This window comes from Sus scrofa, chromosome 1 (genome assembly GCF_054392235.1).
Source record: "Sus scrofa isolate SSC_HxYL_T2T_F1_AM1 chromosome 1, Sscrofa_HxYL_maternal_Yorkshire_Landrace_v2.0, whole genome shotgun sequence".
NCBI lineage: Eukaryota > Metazoa > Chordata > Mammalia > Artiodactyla > Suidae > Sus > Sus scrofa.
Genome location: NC_139383.1, coordinates 167,176,859 through 167,204,205, shown reverse-complemented (window position 1 = coordinate 167,204,205; position 27,347 = coordinate 167,176,859). Strand labels below are relative to the sequence as shown.

The following is a 27,347-nucleotide window of genomic DNA, read 5'->3' as shown; positions in this document are numbered from 1 at the left end:
CTCCATGAATCATTCAATTCCTGGTTTCTCTCTTTTGTTTGTACTGAGGAATTTAGCAATTACCCTTCATAACTTGGGATGGTTATCTCAGCCTCCATCCCACAGTGTAGTTTATGAAACTTTTTTTTACATATATATACATATATGTGTGTGTGTGTGTGTGTGTATGACATTTCGGTCAATACACTTATTTCCATTTCATTATAAAAAAGAAACATTTTCACTGCATTAAAAGCCTGTATAACAGTATTATTACAGCCTAGTCTGTAGATTGGAGCTCTAAGAATTAGATGAGATTTTTTTCCTTAATGCTGGTGACTATAAATGGCTTACAGCATCTCATCACACTGTACTTGTCACCAGAGTAGACTATCACTCAGTGTGATTGCAAAGGAGACTTGATTTTGTAAAGAAAATAAAAATAAGATCATCTTAAAAGATGTTCTGGAGAGAATACATGCCATGGCAGTACTAAACAAAATCCTGTCATTTATTGAAGCTGGTGTCATCATGTTTTCTTGAGCAACACAGACTGTTCAATGTTTCATGTGTTCTTTTCATTTTTACTTGGCTTTCCTTGATTTTCATGTTAGATAAATGCAAAATATGGATAATTCTGATGTGGAATCTTATGGGTTTGATTGTAGAAAACCTTAGTATGTTCTTGCTTCACAAAGCCTGTTGCATTGCAGGGCAGAAGGGGGGATGTAGGAGAAGATTATGAGAGAATTGTAAGTAGGAAATAGGAGATAAGAGCCAAAGAGCAGTCTGTTCTATCAATTATAAGATGCTTTTTTACCCCATGTTTTACCCTCAGAAATTGGGATGCCTGTTGCAAGTAATGACATCTTAAAATTAGAACATACAGCTTTCTGTTTCTTTTGTTGTAGAATATGTGATTATGGTGCTGGGTTATAAGCTCATTCGAACTTATGCCAGTGAAGACACTGAAGGCTAAGCTGATCTTTACTGTGCAAAATTGTAGGGAGCCATCCATGGCCTTGAGCTGGAGAGCAGTGAAACTTGTGTATTAGTACGATGCATGGGACAGTCACGTAGAAGTCTGTGTTAGAGATGCTGACAGAGAGGGGACGTGGGGCAGTCGTGTAATACTATATGTTAGAGATGTTGGAGAGGAGACATTTGTCAGTCTTGTAGTACCATATGTTAGAGATATTGGAGGAGAAGAGATGTGGGGCAGTCGTATAATACTATACATTATAGATGTTGATGGAGATGAGATGTGGGACAGTCATGGAGTACCATGCTTTAGAGATGTTGAAGGAGAGGAGACCTGTTGAGCATCTGCAAGTTTTTTGCAAGTATGAATTGCTATGCTGTTAATGCATGGGAGAAATAATGGAATCCTGACTCAGGTCAGTGTCGGGTGAGGTGGAGACAAAATGGCAGAATTGGTGGGCTTCTGAGGTGGAATGTTGGAAATTGACTACTGTTTGGAGGTGGGGCTCAAAGGATGGGCAGGCATCAGAAAAAAACCTCAAAAATTCGGTAGCTATAAATTCACATTTTACTCTACTCATGGTTGGGTTTTTCGTATTGAATGCAAGACTCTAAGATCTTTCAGGACATTGATGTGTCTATGGTAGGAGGTGGGGTGGGGGCAGTGTTGTATAGATGAGATTGGGTAGAATACAGACTTTGTTGTTAGTGAGATCTAGACTGAAGTCTGGTATTTTTATGTACATTTAGACATAGCACTTAATCCTGTTAAATGCTAATTTCCTTGTGTATAAATTTAGGCCAATGATGCCCACTACAGAAGTTTGTTAGAATTAAAGGCCCTTTAACCACAGTGTCTGGCACATAATTACACTTAATAAATCTTAGCTCTCATATTAGCTATTTGAATAAGAGCTATAAAACAATATATGAAGCCGGTGGTTAAAAGGCAGGATTGCAGATATAAAGCAAGGAAGTGTCAGAGTAGAGAAAGGAACAGAGCAGCTACTTTTTTAACAGGAGTAATGGGATTTTGAGTTGGACTGGATCTGTCACCAGCAGGAGAATTTTCTGCCATAATTCTTCATGGTTAAAATGGTCCCATTTCCCATAGTATTGCATTCCAGAATCAGCTAGTCTAGTGGCTACTAATTGTTTTATATTTGACTTATGACAATACATGTTTATTCCATTATGTACTTTCTTTAAAAAAAAATCACAGATAATGTAAAAGAGATTTAACTGGTACTTTTAAATTTATTTTTATTTTTGGGTGGTCCTATAGCAAAAGAAGTTTTAGTTAATAGAAGCTACTTAGAAAACAAGGGGGGAAATACTCAAAATGATGCCCTCCAGGACTGCTTCCTTGTATTATTACCCCTCAGTAGCAGGCTTCTACCAGGAAATCATTATCACAGCACTGCTGTATGTTTTGGGTCCTCCAAATTGAAATAGAATAATCATCTAGGAGTTCCCGTCATGGCTCACTCAGTTGTTAACAAATCCGACTAGGAACCATGAGGTTGAGGGTTTGACCTCTGGCCTCGCTCAGTGGGTTAAGAATCTGGCGTTGCTGTGAGCTGTGGTGTAGGTCACAGACAGGCTCAGACCCGGTGTTGCCACAGCAGCTGCAGCTCCGATTGGACTCCTAACCTGGGAACCTCCACATGCCACCGGAGCGGCCCAAGAAATGGCAAAAAAAAGGGAAAAAAAAAAAAAAAAGAATACGTCTAAACCATGTATCTGTAATGTGACAGGATGAAACAGAGAAAATGTATAACATTGTAAGTCTCAAAGAAAGAACAAACGGGTTTTCTTGGTGTGTATATTTGTAAGTGATACTAATTGAATTTTGTGTGTAAGATATCAGATAAATTATAAGTATCATTAATAACATTTCCTTCAAAATAAGGACCCTTGTTCCCACAGCTGTGTTTAGATAGCTTGTGTACTATTTTGATGTACTCTTTAAAATTACTTTTTATGTATGTTCTTGACAGAGATTTTTAAATCAAAAACTAATTACTTCTGTTGAATTATTTTAACCAAATTGCAAGCTAGTGTCAGAAGGAAGAAATTTTCTTCTCCCTTTCTAGATTCTTCTGAATAAAATTGGTGTGGGACGGATTAATAGGAGAAAATCAAACAAAAGTTGAATAACATGTATATATGGGGGCGACCCAGGAGAACTGAAAAACTCTCCAAAGCGCCTGAAACCCTCCTCTCAAATACCACCTTCAGCTAAAGACAAAAGAGAATGTTGAGGGTGGATCATGCGTGGTTTGGGAACGTAAAGAGAGGGAAGGCTTTTCCATAAAAGTACATGTTTGGTAAACAGATGTCTGTAGGCCAGGCAGAGGCCATGGGGCACAGAGTGGACTCTGGGTCCCCAGGCCCTGTCTTCTTGTCCACCCTGGCTCCACCCCCCCCCCCCACCCAACCTGTATTCTTTGCTGTTGTCTTTGGCAATGGCTCTTTTCTGGGAACGGACATTCTATCTAAAGTCTTTTAGGCAGTTAGGGGGCTGGATCACAGTTTCTTAGTTGTTCAGCTCAAAATAATCCATGTGACAGAGACATTTTGGAGTGTCCAATTTTGCTCCCCTACATTCTTGTAGCTTTACTAACATTATTACATTTCCTTGTGGAAACTTTTACCTTAGGGTAATAACCACTGAAATCCAGATTTTCAGTGGTAGGAAGGCAGGCTGTTGGTGCTGAGAAGGCCCAGAAAGGACTTGGCATTCCTCACTTATTTAATTTTTTTTAATTTTTAAAAGTAAACTTTATATTTTTTTGGGCCCTACCTGTTACTGTGCCAGGGATAGAACCCACACTACAACAGTGACAATGCTGGATCCTTAACCACTAGACCACCAGGGAACTCCTCATTTATTTATTTTTAAAATTTTTTTAATTTTTGCTTTTTAGGGCCGCACCCGCAGCACATGGAGGTTCCCAGGCTAGGGATCTAATTGGAGCTGTAGGCGCCAGCCTTTGCCACAGCAACGCAGGATCCTTAACCCACTGAGTGAGGCCAGGGATCGAACCCACAACCTCATGGTTCCTAGTCAGATTTGTTTCCAGTGCACCATGACGGGAACACCCTCATTTATTTTTAAATGACATTATTCTTTAGAGAAAATGTGTCTTAGTTCTTAGGTCACCTGAGCCAGAATATAGCCTTCCCTCCCTTTCTCTCTCCTTCTCTCTCCCTCTTTCTCTCTCTTTAAATTTTATTGAAGCATAGTTGATTTACAATATTGTGATAATTTTTGCTGCTCAGCAAAGTGATTCGGTTATACATATACACATATCCCTTCTTTTTCAGATTCTTTTCCCATGTAGTATATCACAGGACATGGAGTAGAGTGCTCTACAGCAGGTCCCCATTGACCATCCCTTCCATATACAATAGCGCACATATGCCAACCCCAAGCTCCCAATCCATCCCCCTCCACCTTCTTATTTCTTATACCTGCTATATTTTAGGTGAGAAAATTGTATATCCCATGGGGGGGGGGTACTGACATGTCAAACAGGTGTATTTTTCACTTAGGATGCTTTTATAGCTATTGAAATTATGCCAGCGATTTCTTAGGCAAGGTATTGCCTAAGTTCTGCAGGCATGCTTATTTTTTCTTTTTATCTAATTAATAAGCCTGGTTTTTTTTTCTGTTCTTCAAAATGATATTGTCAGTAAAATGGGAGAATATTTCCCTTAGCCACTTCCTTTCTTCCTTTTAGGTCATTGGTTTTTCCATTGGGTGACTTGGAGAGCTTTTAAAGATTAAAAAAAAAAAGTCTGGGCCCATGGATACATATTCTGATTGAGCTATTTCTGTGGTAGGTCTGGGCAGCACAGGACTGGGGTGAACATAAGACACTTCCCGGGTGTGGAGAACTTGAGGGGGTTGTGTAAGGAAAAATGCCTCCAGCTTTGGCCCCTGGACCAAAGTTAATGGCATTTTGCTTCTTTCCTTTTCCAAATGGAAAACATCACAGTGAATCCTCGGCACCCCTGTGACTGGTTCATTCATGGTGTGACGTTTCTAGAAATCAAAGCGATTGGGAGCATGGGAAAAATAAGCATGTATCAGGAGTGCACTGAAAGAAACAAGCAGCTCTTTATGTGCAGGGTGTTGTCTTTTGTGAATTTTGCTGCCTGCAGCTTCTTCCTCAGCCATGGCTGCTTCTGATCCACAGGCACACATCACTCACCAAATTAGGCACACATGCCCTTCTCTCTCCTCTGCCCCTGCTGGAGGACGGATGTCCTTAGAGAGCCAAATTCTGATCCTCATTAGTTGCTGAGTTGGTTATCTGCATCTAGGACTCTGAGACAGGATTTGCCTGTAGGGAGTTTATTGGAGTGCGTTCTCTGAATTAAGACTTGCGCTGGGTTGGTGGGGTGAGGAGTTGGGCTGGGCGGAGGGAGAGGTTAAACCACAGTGCATTTGCAGTCTAGAAGATGCTACCCTTCGGGATCTGTGGAGCTGGGAAGGCTTTTCAAAGTTGTTCTGGATCAGGATCCAGGAGGAGCTTTAAATCAGTCACTGACTGTGGGATGCCCCCGAGAAAGAAGTATTCCCTGTGGCAGAGTGGCTTTCTGCCATTTTTACAATTTGCCAAGTTTATAAATATTCCCAAGGTGAGTGATAATTTTTTAGGAAGAACCTAGCTGAAAATCATCGGCAACTAATACGCCCAGTGTCTCATGGGGTCGGGTAGGAAGGGGACCTGGGGTGCTGCCCTGATACCACCTACTCCTCCACCCCTACATTGTCCCATTCACATCCTTTTGCTTCAGGTTATTAGTTCAGGGATCAGCTCCCACAGAACATGTTTGACCTCTTTTCATTGTGGAATTTACCAAGGTCAGTAAGATGAACTACAGCCCCTGATGTTGTTGCCAATACTCATCATTTCTTCTCATCACCCAGCCTGCCCCAGACCAAGGTTCATGCACTTGTCCATTTGCCATCAAAATTAGGTAAGAAGGTATTGGAAAACACCCAAGTGCCCAGATGCTAACCCTGTTCTTCCTGCCTCCATTGTGTAACAGGAACTCACCTCCTCCTGGTGATTAAGGTCAATTACACCTGCCAGCCTGACAATGTTTCTCCTTGCACATTGGTCCCTTGGTGCTGGGTGTCCAGAGACAAGGTGGAGAGAGCACCATGTCCCTGGTGGAATCACTTCCCTTTAGGAATGGAAATAGTGCCTCCAAGTGGGTCAGTAGGAGTGAGGATCACTTGGACATTCCCATGTTAACTCGTTTTTGTTTTTGTCTTTTTAGGGCTGCACCCGTGGCATATGGAGATTCCTAGGCCCAGGGGTCTAATCGGAGCTGTTGCTGCCAGCCCACGCCAGAGCCACAGCAACGCCAGATCCGAGCTGCATCTGCGATCTATACCACAGCTCACAGCAACACCAGATCTTTTTTTTTTTTTTTTGGTCTTTTTGTTGTTGTTGTTGTTGCTAGGCAACGCCGGATCGTTAACCCACTGAGCAAGGGCAGGGACCGAACCCGCAACCTCATGGTTCCTAGTCGGATTCGTTAACCACTGCGCCACGACGGGAACTCCATGCAACACCAGATCTTTAACCCACTGAGTGAGGCCAGGAGTCGAACCCACAACCTCATGGTTCCTAGTTGGATTCTTTTCCACTGCACCAAGACGGGAACTCTGCCATGTTAACTCTTTAGTTCCTGGTCACATTTACTCTGTCTGCCCCAGGAAGCTGTATGATGTTAGAGGAGGCGTTTCTCTCCAAAAGAGTGTGAGTTTTCAGACAGCAAGTGGTAAAGGGCTAAAGAGCACTTCCAGCAGTTGAAGTGAGTGTTGCAGCCCTTGGGGTAAAGTGGGGTGGGATGGGGTGACCCATGATGGATTCCCTAGCAGGGAGTCTCAGGTTTGAGAATAACCTCTGAGGTTTAATTGAAATCATAAATATTTTCTTTCCACTCTCACTTTCTTTGTCTGCTTTATATTTCTAATCTTTTTATCTTAAGTGTATGATAGATGAAAATGTTAATTTTTTGAGCAGACATGAATCATGTCTGTGGGGAAAATAAAGTAAATGAACAGAGAGTGTTACAGATTCCGTTGCTTCTAGTTCTTACATCACCTTAACATTTTCTCTGCCTCTGACCAATATTAACTTCATGTAAAACGTAAGCAGAGCATTATGTTGTTCTTAGTTTATCTTTCTGGTCCTAGAGGGATGCCCACAGCCTAAGAGCATCCCTGCATCTTAATAAGGTGAACTGGTTCTACAAAAGAATGCAGTTTACGTTTATGATACCCTGTAGCTTTGCATCATCAAAACATACTTCCACCCAATATTCCACAGTTAGCTTCTTTCTCTTCTTAGGGTTTCTGGAGTGTGAATTTTGTGAAAGTTAAAATTTTCTGTCCCCCCCACAATGGAAAATTGAAATAACTTTAGAGTAGTTTAAAATTTAAATATAGCATCTCCTGTTTGGTGGACACATAAATATATGCTGTTTACTTTTCTACCTGTGGTTAGAGAAGGGCCAGTTAGCTTTTAAGTAAGATATATACAAAAATCAAAACAGAGAAAATTTTATTCAGTAATCTTATATAGGTGAAAGTATAAATAAAAATTAATTAAAAGTGATGAGCTATTTACAACAGTGACACTTCTGACCTAAACAGGTGTATATGTGAGTGATACATTACCTGTTAGATCAGAGATTTTTAATCCATGATGCTGATTGAAAATTCTAACTCCTGGTTCCAATTCAAAGAGATTCTCATTCAGTAGACTTAAGAAAAAGCCATAAGTTGGCATTTTTTAACCAGCATCTCAGGTAATTCTGATGCAGGAAATGTACATACTAAACTTCAAAAACAAACAAAAACAACATTAGCCAAACAACAGTTAAGATCAGTGAACTATTCTGTACTTTTAAAATTGTTCTTATTCAAACAGATTACAGAATGCAGATGCAAGATATATTTATGCTATGATGCTTTTTTAAATATATCACATGCAAGATTATTCTGTGTTATAAAACTTAGTGGATCCTGTGTGTTATTCAGTGTGACTATCCTTAGAATAGAAAGTATTCCATCATTCAGTACAGTTTCTTCCTGGAAATCAATTTCCATCTTTCGTTACCAGACAAATCCTTCTGATTACTAGCCTTCTTGTCTCAACTTTAATATCCTTCATTCAAAAAGCATTTTTCTGAACTGCTGAAGTTGGTTTGGTTACCCAGTTGTACTATTTCTTAGCATTCCGGGAGTGCTTTTTTGTGGTCATCAGAGTTGCTGTGGTTTGTTCAGCCTGGTCCTCTGACAGCCTGCCCCACTGTAAATGCTTCATGAAGATGTAGACAGTTTGGTTTAGTGCCTCGGGCTTACCCTGGCCACCCCTGTCCTCTCTTGTCTAAATGTGTGTGTAATGGTCTATCTGAACACAGTGGACACATACTATCCTTGTATCAAAATTGGTAAGTTAGTGTAGAATATTCTGTTCTTAAGTCATATAAGTGTTAAAGTTTTTTTCCCCCAAAGGTAGACTCCAAAATTGTATTTCATTGTTTTAACTGCTCTTGTTGCTATTTGGAATGCTTAAGACCATGTAATGCAGAAGACTTTAGGAAATACTTTGTAGACATGTGATGCTATTGCCCTCTGCAACATATACGTAATGCCTTCTCTAGACATCTGGGCCCAGTGGAAGGATGCTCTCTTCAGAATGCCTCATGCCTCCACGGTGGGGAGAATCTTCCAGTCTTCCCTGGTATTAGGACAGGGAAAGAGCTTTAGACTGAGGATACCTACAGGCATTCAAAAGAGCTTTCATATAGGGATTTATCCACTGACCCTCTTCTTCTCAACTGATCTGTGGTGAAGGCCAAATTCTATTGTTGTTTGTTTGTTTGCAAGCTTCTTTGTTGTTAAGAACTCAGGACATATTTCATTTGACCTCCTAATAATTTTGTAACTGAATTAAAAATGAATTACTAGGAGTTCCCCATTGTGGCACAGTGGAAACATCCAGCTGGGAACCATGAGGTTGCAGGTTTGATCCCTGGCCTTGCTCAGTGGGTTAAGGCTCTGGCATTGCTGTGGCTGTGGCGTAGGCTGGCAGCAACAGCTCCGATTAGATCCCTAGCCTAGGAACCTCCATATGCTGCGGGTGCAGTCCTCAAAAGACAAGAGAGTTAACATGGAAATGTCCACGTGATCCTCATTCTTCTGACTCACTTGCAGACACTATTTCCAATGTAGGTCTGATTAGACCCCTAGCCTGGGAACCTCCATGTGTGAGGGGTCTGGCCCTAAAAAAAAAAAAAAAAAAAAAAAAAAATTACTAGATTAAGAAGTTAAACCTCTTTTTCCATTATAATTGTTGGGCTCAAGAGACATTGCATTATTCTGTAAGATGACTGTGGAAGTTGCTAAGCCCTCCTTCTCTAATTTCCATACTCATCTCAACTTGGACAGATGGTACCCAGTCCTGGGACTGCTCTGCCTAGAACTGTACTGCCCTCCTGTGACAGATACTGTCTTTTCTTTTTTTATGGCTGCACCTGCAGGATATGGAAGTTCCTGGTCTAGGGGTTGAACTGGAGCTGCAGCCATGACCTATGCCACAGCCACAGTAACACCAATTTCTTAACCCAATGAGCAAGGCCAGGGATCGAACCCACATTCTCAGAGAGAATATGTTGGGTTCTTAATCCACTGAGCCGCAGTGGGAATGCCTTCAATTTCTGCTCAACCCCCACTCAAAAAGAATTTAAAGTTATCCTCCTGAGAAAAAAGCTGAAACTTTCCAGGAGTTTGCTTTTTAACTGCTTCTGGTTTACAATCAGGGCTTTGGAACTCAGTGTGCGAGCAGTAGATGGGAGCCGTGAAGGAGAGAACACAATGCTCTCACAAGTAAATTAGGCGATGAGAAGTTTTGATCAGTAAGAATTTGGCTCCAGGAAGATTTTTTTTTTTTTTTAATCTAAGTTGTTTGAGAGTCGTGTCGTGGATGTGGCCTGAACACGGTGACCAGAGAGAGGACAGGATGAGATGAGTGCCGTGGAATTTTCTTTGGGGAGTTGCCTATAGCTGTGTGGAATGGAAGATGCTTTTCTTAGTTGTTCTCCCTCAGTCCCTGGTGAAAAAGATGTGTGACTCTTTTATGTGACACTCCGAGCAACCATGCTGTAGACAGAAGTGTGGAACTTTTTCAAAACAAGAGCAAGATTTCCCCCACTAAGGAAGGCAGGCACTTCTGTTTACCACCTATGTGGACGTATATGTATGACTAGAGAGTGACATTTTGCAAAATACTTCTGAATGCATGACTTCATTTTATCCTCACTTCAAGGTTCAAGGCTAAGTGGACATTTGGGATGCTGATCTATAACCAAGGATAAACTGGGGTTGAAGTGTAATCAATCGATCAAGCCTCTCTGAAAAGGAGATTGAATAGCCATAGACCTAGATGTTGCTGCCACTCTGCTATTAAGTATCAACTGAGATCCAAGAATGAATACTTATCACCACTGAATAAGCTGTGAACTTTTCCTGAGGATAAAAATAATCACAGTAGTCCCTCCTGTCTTTTTATTTACTGTTGATTAAAAAAGAAAAAGAGGAGTTCCTGTCATAGCTCAGTGGTTAATGAATCTGACTAGGAACCATGAGGTTGCGGGTTCAATCCCTGGCCTTGCTCAGTGGGTTAACGATCCGGCGTTGCCATGAGCTGTGGTGTAGGTTGCAGATGCGGCTCGGATGCTGGAGGCTACAGCTCTGATTCCATCCCTAGCCTGGGAACCTCCATATGCTGTGGGAAGTGGCCCAAGAAATGGCAAAAAAGACAATAAATAAATAAATAAGAAAAAGCAATGAGATTTTTCTTGGCAGTCTTAATCCTACCTAAGTATCTCCTGACTTGTATTCCTCTTTATTCCTTTATTATTACTTTATTACTTATTATTACCTGTAATAATTAATGCCAGTCCTCTTTAAACCATGCATCTTCCTCAAAAATGCTTCATAAGTAAATTAGGTTCCATTACCCTGGACCACTATGATAATTATAAATTAGGAATACTTCAACCAGAAAAAAAGGGACTCATACACGTGTATTTCATCTGTAGTATTTCTTCAATAGCTTGATAATTACATGGTATCCAGTGGCATGTGGAAAATATATATTAAAATGCATAATAAGAAAAGAAAACTTGCAAGTAATGTATATATTGAAGCAGTTTTATTTCTGCCAATTATTGTTTAAATCAGTCCTCTGTGCCTATATGTTTAACCTTGTGAAAGCTTAGTAAAAGCAGACTGAGTTCTAACAATCTTTGATATATTTTTACACTCTTAAAAAAAATCAGGAATCTACAGTAAGAAAATCAATGGTAGAAAACTTACCTTAGAAATCCCTTGCCTGATAGTAACTATAAACCATTTTCAAATGAATTAACTTGCTGTTCAGAGGAACATATGTGTATTTTTTTGCTTAGCCATCATTACTCCATTTTTATACACAGATGTAGTAACAGTGTAAACCTTTATATAATCATTTTTGCATTTCCTTATTTGAATATTCATTACAGAAATATTGAATGTAAAACTACAATTAGTTCCATCATCATCATAGGTCTGTGAGGATTACAGAGGTTTTTGTTTAGTTTTATATTTTTAGTATCGAAACTTTCATGGTAGACCTTCTTTCCCAAAAGTTTGATCTTATATCTGTATTCTTTTTTTGTGACATGAAAGTTTAATATGTTTTTAAAGCCAAAAACATTAAAAAGTACAGTCCTGACATTAGAGTAATTTATCATTATGAATCACATCCTACTGCATCATCTCAAGAAGTTGTCACAATTGTTCAGTGAAGTCCAAGCACAGACGTTTTTATCTTCATTTTATAGAGGAGGGACTAAGAAAGTAAAGACAAGATCAGCAGGAAGATCAAATAACCAGCAGAGTTTAAGATGTTCATAGAGGAAGAGAAGTTGGTCAATATATTGAATTTTTTTTTTTACCTCAGTCTTTGCTAAATTGAAGCATATTCACCATTTTCAAACTTCTTAAGCAGATGGATTGCAAGTGCTAGATCAGATAGTTCATATCAGGCCTTAGTTGATTAAATAGATGTAAGGAAATTGACAGAACTGCAGTACATTGATTTGTTTTTAGTTGTGCTCTTTACATTCTTAGGTTTAAAAAATAAATAGTGGATAAAAAATTAATAAGTGATGTATAAGATGTAGGGAAACAGAGGAATAGGAAAGCATGTCTGTAGCTCCTGGACTCTGTCTCTCAGGTAACACAAATGTGTCAATGCACCAGAGCTACCCGGCAGCATAGAAAACAAGGTGTCTGAACTCCATGTCGGCAGTTCAGAGGATTAGGGAGAACAAACCAGAGATAAAGGATGTTTTTAGTTTTCTTTCTTTTTGCTTAATACTGTTAAAACTTAAAAGGATAGAAATTGGAAGAAAGCAAGCACTACTGTTTTACAAAGTAGATTATAAATGTAGCAAATTTAATACAGCAAATTGTTTATTGAGAATGTAGACTATGGTGATAAAAGGAGCCCAGCTCTTAGGGAGTTTATAAATGAAGAGATTGGATAGGAAAACAGCTGAACCAGATTTTCAGTATAAAGGTGAGCAGAATTAAAGGCATTCTGTCAGATATTTAAACAACATGCCATGTGGAAAAATAAGATTATTAAGGTGTCAGTAAAAGGGACCCTGCATTAAGTCGAGTTGGGTGTCCGTTGGTGGGTAAGTTGATGCAGGATGTGTCTGGAAAAGGATAGAGATGCCTGCTCTACCCCAGCAGGGGTGACTGGTCAGTCCCGTGTGCCTGGGGCATGGAGGGCCCTCTGAGATGTGGTGGAAAAGAGACTAGGGTGATGGCACAGGGCCACATGGAACTGTATAGGATTTGGGGTTAAACCCATAGACCATGGAAGCAGTTAGATGTATTTGAAGAGGGATGTGACACGATTCAATGTGCGTTTAGGGAGATAATTTCAGACATGCACTATAGCAGCCTAGGCGAAGTGAGTTATCAAAAGTGGAAAATAATTGAGTTTTTTTGATTATTTGAGGTCTTTTTGGCTGTGCCCATGGCATGTGGAAGTTCCCAGGCCAGGGACTGAGCCTCTACCATAGCAGCAACCCAAGCTGCTACAGTGACAATGCCAGATCCTTAACCCTCTGCATCACAGAGGAACTCCATGGGGAGTTTTATAATACCCAAGTGAAAGATTTTAAGATTCCAAACTAGGATTATTGTTCAGAGAGACTGAAGAATAGGTTGATGTTTTGGAGATAGCGAGTGCACATTGCACCAAGCGGGGAATGATGGAGCCGTAATAGATTATTAAATATATGAATTAACTTTTTGGCTGTGTCCATGACATGCAGAACTTCCCAGGCCAGAGACTGAACCTGAACCATAGCAGTGACAATCGCAGATCTTTAACTTGTGGAGCCACCAAGGACTACAGTCATATTATATTTCAGGTGCATGTGAAGTATGCTTTGCATTCTGGCCTGTGTAGATCGTGACAGAGTCCAACACACTTTCATGTTTCTTATCTTGTTACCACATACAGTGCTGATATGGTACCATTGGAGTCAAGTGGTACTTGGATGTCCTCCTTCCTCCTTCTTTAGCCTCATCAGGATCTGGACACAGCTGGACTCTGTGCTCCTCACTGTTGGTGCTCATGCGCCAAAAAAAAAATCTGTTTAATGTAAACATCGACTTTGGAATCACAACAGATATTTTGAAAAGGATTTGGGGACACAGAAAGGAAAAGGGGGTTTTGTCTGGTGATCAGTCAAGATTGTGTTCTTGTTATTGTTTAGATGAACTGCGAAATTGTGTTTATAAGGATATTTGCAAGTGAAATAGACATAACATCTTGAATTCTACTCTGCTCCAAATAGAGTACAAATGTTAGTTTTTAATTGTGTTTTTCATTTACTGTTTATTTGTTCATTGAACATATTGTGAGACCATAGATTTTTTTTTTTTCTTAGCCAGAGGTTTTCACTGTGGAGAATACTGTTGTAATCTATAATAGTCATTTACAGAGATTGTACATGCCTCTGTGTGTGTGTGAAAGAAAGAGAGAAAGGGGGGCTATATAGACAAGTGTTTTTTTGTTTGTTTTGCTTTTTTTTTTTTTTTTTTTTTTTTAGGTGCATATGGAAGTTCCCAGGCTAAGGGCTAGGGGTTGAATTGGAGCTACAGCTACTGGCCTCCACCACAGCCACAGCAACTCAGGATCCAAGCCTCATCTGCAATCTACACCACAGCTCACAGTGATGCCGGATCCCTGACCCACTGAGCAAGGCCAGGGATCGAAGCCGAATCCTCCTGGATACTAGTTGCACCACAGTGGGAACTCCAACACATTTCCAGTGTGCCACGATAGGAACTCCGACATGTCTTTAGAATGCTTTCAGTAATTCTATAGTTGCAATGTTTTTTTTTCTTTCTGAGCATGCTTTTTTTCAGCATAGAGGGTAGTAGGTTTGTCTAAAAGCATGGCTTTCACTCCACCTGTTAAGGATGGTACAGTGGGCATGGTCTCACAGATTCAGTGTCTGAACACAGCTAATTATGTATCCATCTTAACATTTTAGAGTTGGTAATCCACTTTCAACTGCACATGCTTGCAGTATCCTTTCATGGAGGCTGAGTTGAGACTCACAGCAGTGTTCTGCTTGTGAGTTTTGGCAGTGGTTACAAGCGTAGGGATGGTCCAGGCCAGGAGAGAAGTGTCAGTGATCGGAGGGTGGTAGACTCCAGGGCTCCTGAAATAGGGTGTGTGTGTGTGAGAGAGAGTGAGAGAAGGAGAGAGAGAGTGAGAGAGGGGGAGGGAGAGAGTGTGTGTTCATGTGTGGTGATGTTGATGGTGGTGGTATGAGGTGAAAGAGAAGAATTCTGGTCCTTCAATGATTGGAGAAACAATCATTATGAACCTTTTTTACCTTTAAGCTCTTATTTTCTCAGTGATGGGGAACACTTCATGATATTACCTACATAACGTGAAATATGGCATCAAAGCTCAGGTTTAAGATCACTTAGGGCCTATTATGTGTTATGTATTGAAGGGAATGTATCCTGTTTCCCTTCCTTGAATCCCCCAGGGATACTATTTCACTTTGCTATGAAAACAGCAATCAGTTGATAGGAATTAGTTAAATGAGTCGGAAAGGCTGGTCCTATAAATGGCAGCCCCTAATGATATTTAGAGAGGTAGCAAACATTGGGTTAAAGACACAGCCGGTGTATGACTTAGGTATTTCCATGGTCATGGGGCGGGGGAGGGCTTGGGACAGTGGCTATGAGAAGTGTGTAGGGGAACTACTTGAGGTAGTAGCTGCTTGGTAACAATGATCATTTGCATTTGTCTCTGGACTCAAGGTTTTGCTCTGTGTTGTTGAGTGTGGAAAAGTTTATTACTATTCTGTAAGGTCAATAAAGCTGCCTTCTGGAACATGAACTGTGTTGATAGAAGCCCCTGAAAGCACTGAGCTGCTTTAAAATTGGGGGGAGTGGAGTTCCTGTTGTGACTCAGTGGTTAACGAATCCGACTAGGAACCATGAGGTTGCGGGTTCGATCCCTGGCCTTGCTCAGTGGGTTAAGGATCCGGCATTGCCATGAGCTGTGATGTAGGTCGCAGATGTGGCTTGGATCCCATGTTGCTGTGGTTCTGGTGTAGGCCGGCTGTTACAGCTCCGATTCAACCCCTAGCCTGGAAATCTCCATGTGCACGGGAGCAGCCCAAGAAATGGCAAAAAGACAAAACAAAAACAAAAAGAAAAACAAACCCCAAAAAACCCAAAGAGGCAGGATCCTACTGTAGGGCGTAAAGAATGGGTTTTCCACCTGCCTTTTTTTTTTTTAATTTAATTTTATTGGAATATAGTTGATTTACGATGTTGTGTTAGTTTCAGGTGTACAGCACAGTGAATCAGTCATGCTTATAAATACATCCATTCTTTTTTCCCAGATAGGCTATTACAAACTATTGAGTAGGTTTTTCGTGCTGTACAGTAGTTTCTTGTTAATCATCCATTTTATACAGTAGTCTGTATATGTTATTCCCACCCTCCCAGTCTTCCCTCCCACCATTGGTTTCACCTATGGTAACCATAAGGTTGGTTTTGAAATCTGTGAATAGAACTACAGTATGGTCCAGCAGTTCCATGCAAGGCATATATCCAGAGAAAAACACAATTGGAAAAGATACATGTGCCCCAGTATTGCAGCACTATTTGCAATAGCCAAGGCATGGAGGCAAACTAAATATCCAATGACAGAGGAATGGATAAAGAAGATGTGCTGTGTGTGTGTATATGTATGTATATATTACTCAGCCATAAAAAAGAATGAAATAATGCCATTTCCAGGAACAAGGCTGGGCCTATATATTAGTATACTGAGTGAAGTCAGAGAAAGACAGATATCATATGATACTACTTATATGTGGAATCTAATAAAAAATGATGCCTAATGCTTTTTATACTCCTGGCTTAGCCAAAGAGAACTGGCTGCATGACCTCAGGTAGAGCACTTAAGCCTTTCTCTACCTCAGTTTCCTCATCTTTAAAAGGAATAGTAAAGTCATTCGATGTAGCATGGGATGAGTTACTACGTGGAAAACGTTAACAGTAGTTCCTGGCACGTGAGGACTACTCAGTAATTCAAACCATGGTAATTCTTGGCTTGCCTCATCTTAAATCACAGAAAGACATGTATGTAGCTGTCACCCTGAGAATGACTTAAGGAAATTAAATAGTTCATTATATTTCAAGAACAAAACTTGTCCATATGCTGGATAATCATGCGGTAGTGATTCACTAGATAATTCCACACTGAACAAATCTAAATTATAACTTATACCAAAAATTAATTTTTTGTATCATTTTGTCCTGACAACTACAGAAACAAAAGAATAAATCAGATATTTAAGTGTTCTGAAGCAGAGTATAAACATAGCTGTTACAGTGAGGCGGAAGAATCACTTAGCCAGATTCATGGTATAAATGCTATGTACCTCCACATGGTATCCTCCACAGCTAAGGATGGAAATGGACTGGGCATACACTTTCCTAAGTAGTTTCCTATTTATATTTTTAGCTCTTTGTCTTTTTTTTTTTAATTTTATTGGAGTATAGTTGACTTACAATGTTGTCTTAGTTTCAGGTGTGCAACAAAGTGAATCAGTTATATGTATACATATCTCCATTACCTTTTCCCACAAAGGATATTACAGAATATTGAGTAGATTTCCCTGTGCTCCTCAGCAGATCCTTGTTAGTTATCTATTTAATGTATAGTAGTGTGTATGTATAAATCCCATCCCTCTAATTTATCCCTCCACCCCCATAGTTTCCCCTTTGTAACCATATGTTTGATTTTTTAATCTGTGAGTTTGTTTCTGTTTTGTAACATCACTTGTATCTTTTTTTTTTTTTAAGTATCCACCTATAAGTGACATCATGTTTGTCTTTCACTGTCTATCTCACTTCACTTAATTAATGATAAGCTCTTGGTCCCTCCATGTTGCTGCAAATGGCATTATTTCATTCCTTTTATTAGCCCCTTGCCTTTTAAGGAATGCAAAATGGTAGTTCTGAAGGGTATTGAAAAACCTTGTTATTTGGTAAATTGAGTTTTTGCATTTGTATTAATTGCAGTTCAGAGCCATGGTGGTTATAGGGGATGAAAGATTGTTGAAATTACGGATCGAGTGCTGTGTTTCTCAGGTTATGAAGTTCAGGGAAACATGTAATTATTTCTGAGTTTCCTCAGATTCTTCTGTTCAACATAGTGTTCTGACATACAGAAGGGACAGTTCCAGACACGAAATGCAAATCAGTAGGAGCTGCCCTGCTGCTGAAGCCAGGGTTAATCATGCAAATCTAATGCAGTTCTTGGTATTTCAAGAAAGGTTTTAGTTGAAGTCTCAGGCACATATTGATTTAAAATTCCTACCTCAGACAGCCGTGTATTTTTTTTTTTTTTTTTTTTTTAGCTTCAAATTTTAAAATATAGAGCAGAATTTGGAGACCAATGTAGTGACTGGACATCCATCCATTCTTAATAATCATGAAAGTAATTAGTGGAAGGGAAGGGTACCTTTACAGGATGTGGTGATGTTTAAGCATATTTAAAAAAATATATATATATATGATCTAAATGTACAAATGTTTTATAGCAAGTCTCTTTGCTTAGAATAAGATCGGATTGACCAGTTATACATGTTTACTGAATTCCACTCTGTTCAAAGAAGATGGGTAAAACTGGCAAGGACAGATCACATCAAAAATAACACTACAACAAGGTCCTAACTTCAAGGCTGATATAAAATTCCTTTGGAAACGAGACTGTTTACGGGAAGAAATGAAATTGTCTTGCTCACACGCGTAGGCTGACACATTCTAATAGCCTTTTCCACTGTGCACAGTAAGCATCAGCTTATCTTTCCAAGAACAATAAAATTTCAGATCCTGCTGCCTGACATAAGAGTTATTTTTACATATCTCGGTATCGCTGACTCTCTTGTAAGTTAATCTCATCTCACATGAATTTTTCACCAGCTTCACTCTGATGTTGATAAAGGAGATGGTTCCATCAAATACATCTTGTCAGGCGAAGGGGCAAGTTCCATTTTCATTATTGATGAGAACACGGGAGATATTCATGCCACCAAGAGGCTGGACCGTGAGGAGCAGGCCTACTACACCCTCCGAGCCCAGGCACTGGACAGACTCACCAACAAGCCCGTGGAGCCCGAGTCTGAGTTCGTCATCAAGATTCAGGACATCAACGACAATGAACCCAAATTCTTAGATGGCCCATACACCGCAGGGGTTCCTGAAATGTCTCCTGTGGGTAAGTGAAGAACAAGTGATTTTAGGACATTGGTATTTAAAACGAAGTTATCATAAGTACTGGAAAAGAAAATCACCCTAGTATTTGTAGAGCAGTTGCCATTTAGGATGAGGGCAGTGTTGGAGATGTGTTAATTGTCGGTATCCAAACTCTCTATTTTGCACACATTAATTATATGGAAAATTAAGACATTCTTCCTTTCAGACAGCTGTCTCAGTGTATGGACTGGGAGTTTGGGGTTAGTAGATGCAAACTATTGCATTTAGAGTTGATGAGCAATGAGATCCTGCTCTATAGCACAGGGAACTCTACCTAGTCATTTGTGATGGAACATAATGGAAGATAATGTGAGAAAGAGGATGTGTGTGTGTATGTGTGTGTGTGTGTGTGTGTATGTATGTAGGTATTACTGGGCCACTTTGCTATATAGCAGAAATTGGAAGAACATTGTAAATCAACTATAATAGAAAAAATAATCTTAAAAAAATAAAGAAAGAAATTATATCGGTCCTACCCTCCGTTTTCAATCTAATATTTAAAATTAAAACATGATTAAAATTATGACCAAGAAGTTTTTTAAAAAGGTCCTTCCAGACACAGCCCTTGATAATCTTACTTTTCTTTCTCCTGATATGAGGATAATCAGTGATAATCATATCACTATTCTAAGCATATTCTCCTGATATGAGTGATAATCAGTGATAATCATATCACTATTCTAAGCATCACTCTGGGGCCAGGGCATCAGTCAGATCACCAGTAGCTAGCCAGACTAACATGTGGATCATCTGACCTATTTGCTTGTAGAATTTGCTCCAGCTCATGAATGTCCATCCACATGCTGCAACTAATCTTTTCATCACCTCTCCATAAATTCAAATGCTTAAAAATTTGTACTGAATTTATAATAATGGTAAAGTGATACTCAGTATGAGACATTTGAAAGAATAATGAAAGCTGTTTTACTCAAAGATCCCTTTTGACATTGCCCCATTACTAGAAAAATGGAAAGTAAATTACTTTTAGTGTATACTTTTGTTTCAAATACTTTTAAACTTTGTTTCTTTCTTCTTCTTTTTTTTTTTTTCTTTGCTTTTTTAGGGCCACACCTATGGCATATGGAAGTTCCCAGGCTAGGGGTTGAACTGGAGCTGCAACCACTGGCCTACATCACAGCCACAGGATCATGGGATTCAAGCTGAATCTGCAACCTACACCACAATTCATGGCAATACCAGATCCTCAACCCACTGAGCAAGGCCCACATCCTCATGGATGGATCCTAGTTGGGTTTGTTAACCACTTAGCCACAATGGGAACTCCAAACTCTGTTTTAAATTCCACTTTTTCAGGTACCTTTGGAATAGTTTTCAGGTAGTATGTAATTTAGGTATGGATGATCTTATACAATGATTACAAAATTATGGGGCTAGAATAGAGGCCAGTTTGATTTATATTTATTTCTTATTGTTTATATAGTATTGAATAAGGATGTCTGTTTAAAATAATAATCAAACTTGTATATTAACATCTATTTCAACTCAGGTATTTAACCCAAAAATTTTACCCGATGTGATTGGTTTTACTTTAAGTAAAGGTCATTGCATTCATTCCAGCTGGGAAGGACAATCCCAAAGATGCATATCAGGGGTACCTTTTGGGGAAATCCTGAAATTTAGTGACCCCAAATTTCTGTTCCTATCAGATGAGAGAGGGATGTGACTTGGGGACTATGGCTCTAACTGCTAAAGAAATGTGAACTGTCCAAAAAAAAGAATGAACTGAAAATGAGCCAGAGAAATCCATGCATGTGGTCAGGGAGTTCTGAACTACAGTGGCAGCATCTCAAACCTTTGTGTAAATGTTTCTTTGACCAAACAGGCTTATTCACACTTTCTTTTTAATTTTTTTATTATAGTATAGTTGATTTACAATGTTCTGTCAGTTTCTGCTGTGTAGTGAAGTGATGCAGTCATACACACATACTATTTTTCTCATATTATCTTCTATCATGTCCTATCACAAGTGATTGGATATAGTTCCCTCTGCTATACAGTAGGACCTCATTGCTTATCCATCTAAGTGTAATAGTAGTTGCATCTGCCAACCCCAAACTCTCTGCCCATCCCACTCCTTCCCCCTCCTCCTCAGCAACCACTAGTCTGTTCTCCATGTTGGTATTCACACTTTCCTAATACTGCTCTCACCTTCAGAGTGCTTCCTGCTGCTCTTATTTAATGACAAAAACAAAAATAACAACAATGAAGAAAGCAGCAACCACAGTATTTTGGAGGTTGTAGAGAAAAAAGAAGGCACGTTGTCCTCCTCAAAGTAGTAAGGTTTAGAAAAACAGGAAGTTTTGAGGTATGTTTTTAGCAATTCAGCTCAATGTCATAATTCTCCTGGCATTTTGTGCATTCTTCATGGGCTTGCTAAGGTTTTCCTTCCCTACCTAGAATGTAGAACTACAAATTGGTTGAATGTGAGCTTTTTGTCTAGAGAATAAATAATGCACTGTAGTTTTGGTCCCAATGGCAACCACTCTTGATATCAAATAGTATATGCACACATGCAAGTTAATTTTAGTTATTTGATTGATTCCAACAGGTTCAGAACTTTTAGAAAATGATTTTCAAATGTCTTCAGAACTTACTTGACACTAATTGAGATCACTTGGTTATTATCAGAATTTGAGCTAAGAACAATAAATGTCTATATAAAATATGTCTTATGAATTTTTAATGTTATATGGTTAATCAGAGTGTTTAATTCTAACAAAATAGATATAATAGTCACTAAATAGTATGGCGCATATGTATATATATATATATATATATATAAAGTTTTCAGTATTTATTATTCAGGCCTATTTTTTTCATTGCATGCTAACTAATTATAGGATTTCAAGCACACACATAGAGCCCTAGGGTTGCTTATTTGTTGCCAGAAAAGGATAGATAAGCATGGGAATATGAGTGCTTGTCTGTGTGCCTGTTTGTGTGTATGTATAGTAAATTATTTAATGAACACTTCAGAAAAAATTATGCACAACCAAATTTACTGAAGTACAATTTTCATTATTTTGTTTGTTTCAAGCCTCCTCTTCCAGTGAGATAGGAAGTCAGTACTTAAGCATATGACCAGGATAAAGATGGTGTATTATAAAGGAAATAGAGAACATCAAAGTCATTGATTCTAATACTTTAAAAAAAATCAACATCTAATTCTTAAAACGATTTTTAAATATACATCATTCACTGTTTAGTCCTGCTATGCCTCCTCAGGGTGCAATTTTCTAAGTCCATCAAAATAAAAAAATAAAACTTTAGAATTTTTAAAGTGGTGTCATATATATATATCTAAAACATCACAGTTTCCACCCAGTTTGAAAGCAAATGGAATTGATAAGCAAAATCATAATATGGAAAAGAGAATAGATTTATTATAAGATGGGCATAAAAGGGTTCTCCCTTTTAAACATCATTCATGGTGTTTAAAAGGGAGAGCCATATAGGAACATCTAAAAGATGTTCAGGAGTTCCTGTCGTGGCGCAGTGGTTAACGAATCTGACTAGGAACCATGAGGTTGCGGGTTCGGTCCCTGCCCTTGCTCAGTGGGTTAACGATCCGGCGTTGCCGTGAGCTGAGGTGTAGGTGGCAGACGCGGCTCGGATCCCATGTTGCTCTGGCATAGGCCGGAGGCTATAGCTCTGATTTGACCCCTAGCCTGGGAACCTTCATATGCCGCAGGAGCGGCCCAAGAAACAGCAAAAAGACAAAAAATATATATAAAAAAATAAAAGATGTTCAATTAAAAATGCCATGTTTTCAAGAAGTTATTAGAAACAAAGTAGAAGCTTAAAAGAATATATATAAAGAAAGGGACTTGTCCCATCTCCATCAGCTAGAGCATAAATGATAAAATAGCATGTACTTTAAAATATAAACCAAGCAAATGTGAGTATCTAATATTTTGGAGATCATATTCCAAATGGAAATAAAAAGAACAGAGCACAGTATATGCTTTCCATATGGAATAAATGAATACATAGTAAAATGAAGAAGTAATGTGACATTCGATCATAGGAAATGTAGGAAAACAACCAGTGTGGCAATTTTTTTGAGTTGCCATGCTTTTTTTACTGTTTAAATGTTCATTTCATGCTTTTGTTTTTAAACCAATTAGTGGAAACAAATGAAAAATAAAACTACTACAGAAAAAAATAAGAGTAGCCACCTAATATCCAGTTAAATGTATCAATCGAATATTCTTTATGCAGATAATGACGTTACAGTTTCTACCTGGTTTTACTTTGCTACTGCAGTGAGATTGCCTCAGTGATTTGAGTGTCGGGATGCTAGTATTTGTTATGCTGCCTTCTAGACAGTGATTGAGACTTACAGAGATTGTTCTTGATAAAAACTTGTTACCTGACCTTGATGGATGAGATGCCTAAAAATTGAGTCCCGTCCAATACTGAGTATATATCCCTGTCTAACTTGGATCATTAGTCATTTTTTTTGCCAACATATTTTCATGTCTCTTGAATATTTCTGAGGGATTAATGATCATTTATCATCTTTTGGGGTTTGTCTTCTATCAAAAAATGTGGTATCAATTTTTCATGCTCCTTAGAACAAGAAAAATAAAAAATTAAAAATCTAGAGATTATCATAGTAAGTGAGATAAGTCAGAGAAAGACAAATATCATATGATGTCACTTATTTGTGGAATCTAAAAAAAATGCAAGCGAACATTTTTAAAAAAAAGAAATAGGGGAGTTCCCATGGTGGCTCAGTGGGTTAAGAATACGACTAATATCCATGAAGATGTGGGTTTGATCCCTGGCCTTGCTCAGTGGGTTAAGGATCTGGCATTGATGCAAGCTGCAGCATAGGTTCAAATGCAGCTCGGATCTGGTGTTGGCTGTGGCTATAGCATAGGCTGTCAGCTGCAGCTCCAATCTGACCCTTAGTTTGGGAACTTCCATATGCCGCAGGGGCGGCTGTAAAATGAAAAAAGAAAACAGCAACAACAACAAAAACGGAAATAGACTCCCAAACATGGAAAACAAACTTATGGCTACCAAAAGGGGTGGAGAGGAGATAAATTAGGAGTTTGGAATTAAGAGATACGTACAATTATATATAAAATAGGTAAACAACAAGGACCTACTGTATAGCTCAGTGAACTCTATTCAATATCTTGTAATAACCTATAATGAAAAAGAATCTGAAAAAGAATATGTATATTCTGAATATATAGAGATGTATATATGTGTGTATATAACTGACTTTGCTGTACACCTTGAAACTAAAACATTATAAATTAATTATATTCAATTTTAAAATTAAAAAAAAATAAAACACTTAAAAATGGGATGATATAAGAAGGTAAATAAAACCCAAATCTGATGTAGAATCGTCCATGTTTTGTGAGTTCTTATGTTTTGTGGCATTTGGGAGTTTTTAATTCATTTGTTTTTGGATTGGCATGTAGGGACTTCAGTGGTACAAGTGACAGCAACGGATGCTGATGATCCCACGTATGGCAACAGTGCCCGAGTGGTCTACAGTATCCTGCAGGGACAGCCGTACTTCTCGGTGGAACCAAAGACAGGTAAAATTTGAAATGCAATACTCCCTGTAAAGTCAAAGTGTATATCTTGGCATAGAACCAAGAATAGTTATTTTTATTCAGTATAGTTGGAACTGATAACAGACATGATACTTCTGTTGCGCTTCTCTCAATATGCGTACAATGGTAATAAATAGCATATTATTTATAGAGGTATTATCACCTTTTAAGAATATTACATTTATCAGTATCCCTACAAAAATTAAACAAAATATTATATATTGAGAAGTATTTCAGCTGCTGTCTCAACTAGATAAGAATGTTGATTATTCACCTCTAAAGGTTTTTGTTTTGCTTTGTTTTTTTTAATTAATTCACATAGGAATTACACACAGTAAAATTTAAATCTTAAGCAAACTCTCCCTGCCAGGCAGTAGAATATATAGTACATTCAGCTTATGCTTCCAGGGCCTGGATTTCTCAGGGAAATTAGTTGAAACATAACAATTAGGATGATGATCTGCTAAATCAAAAACTAAATTAAATGACTTTAATTTTAGGAGAGGAAAAAATTATGAGTTGCAAAACTCCCTGGATTGCATATGTGGTTGTTTGGATAGATGTTCTGTTTTGCTTTGAAGATGAAGTAGTTTACATTAAGTAAGACTGTAATTTGGAGCACTGTTTTCTTGGTTATAAAATAATATTTTGTCTATTCTGCTTTTCTGGCTCTGGGTATAGGGACGAGTGGGTGGGTGTGAAGATGAGTGGGCGTGAGCTATTGCTTTTCTTCATCACTGTGAAAATACAAACTTTCTTTATATTCTAATAATTTTGCCTTTATCATGGAGACTAATTCTTCATCAAATAGCCAAGTTTGTGATTTTGAATATTTGATAGTACTCAAGATCCTAATGAATATTTTAAATCCACTCACCTGGTTTTTTCATATTATAAAAAAATGGCAGTATTAATTCATTCTGAAATCACTGTGGGGGGGGATAAATATTTTAAATTTCTTTGAAGAGTGACAGTTGTAATGTGCAAAAACAGACAAGTAAATGCAATCCTAGCTCATCATTCATTGGAATTTTCAGAGAGGGCTCATCACATATTTTATACCAGTGTTGTGGTAAAGCTTGGAAGCCGCCTGGAAAGTGCAATAGAGAAGGAATAGTTCTGATTAAGCAAGTATTGAAGGAGAAGTAAATGAAAGTATCTGATTTAGACTATGAATCCTGTGAATGTAGATGTTGTGCTCCTGGTTGAATTAATGATAGATCTGAGAACCTCAATTCAGACACCCACCCATTCCCTTATATATCTACTCTTTACAGCCTGGAAAGACATTGACAAGTTTCTGACAATTTTCACACAAATTATACACCTCCTGCATTATGTAACCCGTCCAAAAATAATATGTACTACTCCCAAGGGTTAAATATTTTGCTGCTGTTAGTGAGTGGCTTATGAGTTTTAGCGTTGCTGTAACATAATATATGTTTTGGAAGCCCTATGCAGGGTAAGACCTCACTGATTGGACAACTGGACAGTAATCTTTAATGTCATGGATGACATTATTAGTACTTCAAATTGAATTTTAATTTCCGGTCTCAAGGATCAGGTTTTACAGGAGATAAAGTTTCGTTTTTGCTCTGTTTAGATTTTTTTTTTTGATCTTTTTAGGGCTGCACCTGCAACATATGGAGGTTCCCAGGCTAGGGGTTGAATTGGAGCTGTAGCTGCCAGCCTACGTCACAGCCACAGCAATGTGGGATCCTGTTGGAGACCACTGAATAGCTGAACTCTGCAGAAAGCAAATATCTGCTGATCCAGAGTTCTAAAGTACAGGGTTTCCTTCAAAGATATTATGCATAAACTATGCTATTCTATAAGCAGCTGCAATATATGCACCAGTGTTGACAGTTTCCTTCGTTATTCACTAAGAGGTAGCCTTGTCATTGCCTATGCCTGCTCCTGCCCACTAATCTACATATGGCACCTTCCTTAATAAAAGTTGTGTGGGCTAAAGCCCAGGCCCTTTTTTGTTCTGTGGAACAGGGTGCCTCCTGGTCCCCCATTTTCTAAATGTAAAAGTCTTGTGTGTTTTGTTATCCCACACCGTCCCTCCTCCAGGATTCCCCATCGCCCTGCAGTGCTGGACCTGGCAGAATCTGAGTCGTGTCTGCCACCCATGCCACAGCTCACAGCAATGCCTAATCCTTAACCCACTGAGTGGAGCCATGGATCGAACCCACATCTTTATGGATGCTAGCTGGGTTCATTAACCACTGAGCCACGACAGGAACTCCCCTGGTTAGAATTTTTAATGCTATGATCATGATAATCATTGGGACTTCTCTTTCTATAGTTATTAGTGCAGAGATAGTCTAGGAATTTGTGTCCTCTCTGCTATCATAGAGAATGCATTCTTTTTTTTCCAGAAAAAAGAGGAGTTGTACTTTTTCTGATGTAAATGAATGAAAAATGTTGAGACTTTAAGGATGTGAAGAACTGTAAAGACAGTTGGAGGTAGTCTTCTTTAGTCATTGCATGATTCTTATCTAAGTGAGAAATAATAGTATTGTCCATATCTCCATATCAAAAGGTTTTTGAGAAGAATGTAAAGCTTTTGACAATAATGAAAAATGTGCTCAATTAGGATTATGTCAATATAGGCTTAGGAAATTACTGGTAAGTGCATTTCTAAAAGGTTGATGACTAATTTCTTTTTCAAAAAGGACTACTGGTAATATTAATAATAACCATTACTGCTTTTTTTCTTTTTTTTTTTTTTTTTTTTTTTTTGCTTTATAGGGTCACACCTGCAGCATATGGAAGTTCTCAGGCTAGGAGTCACATTGGAGTTGCAGCTGCCAGCTTACACCACA

The 27,347-nt window shown here is 38.7% G+C and overlaps 1 protein-coding gene across 2 annotated transcripts in view; it reads left to right on the top strand.

Annotated features, from left to right (window-relative positions):
* The window catches only part of CDH7 (cadherin 7), a 128,838-nt gene that overhangs the window by 28,382 nt on the left and 73,109 nt on the right, over positions 1-27,347 (top strand). The window contains exons 2-3 of one of the 2 annotated variants that reach the window (XM_021099453.2): positions 18,584-18,878; positions 24,379-24,498. In XM_021099453.2, the coding sequence (XP_020955112.1) occupies positions 18,584-18,878; positions 24,379-24,498 (415 nt within the window). Of the gene's footprint in view, positions 1-18,583; positions 18,879-24,378; positions 24,499-27,347 lie in introns of those variants that run through there. The other variant, XM_085018314.1, reaches the window with a different exon arrangement.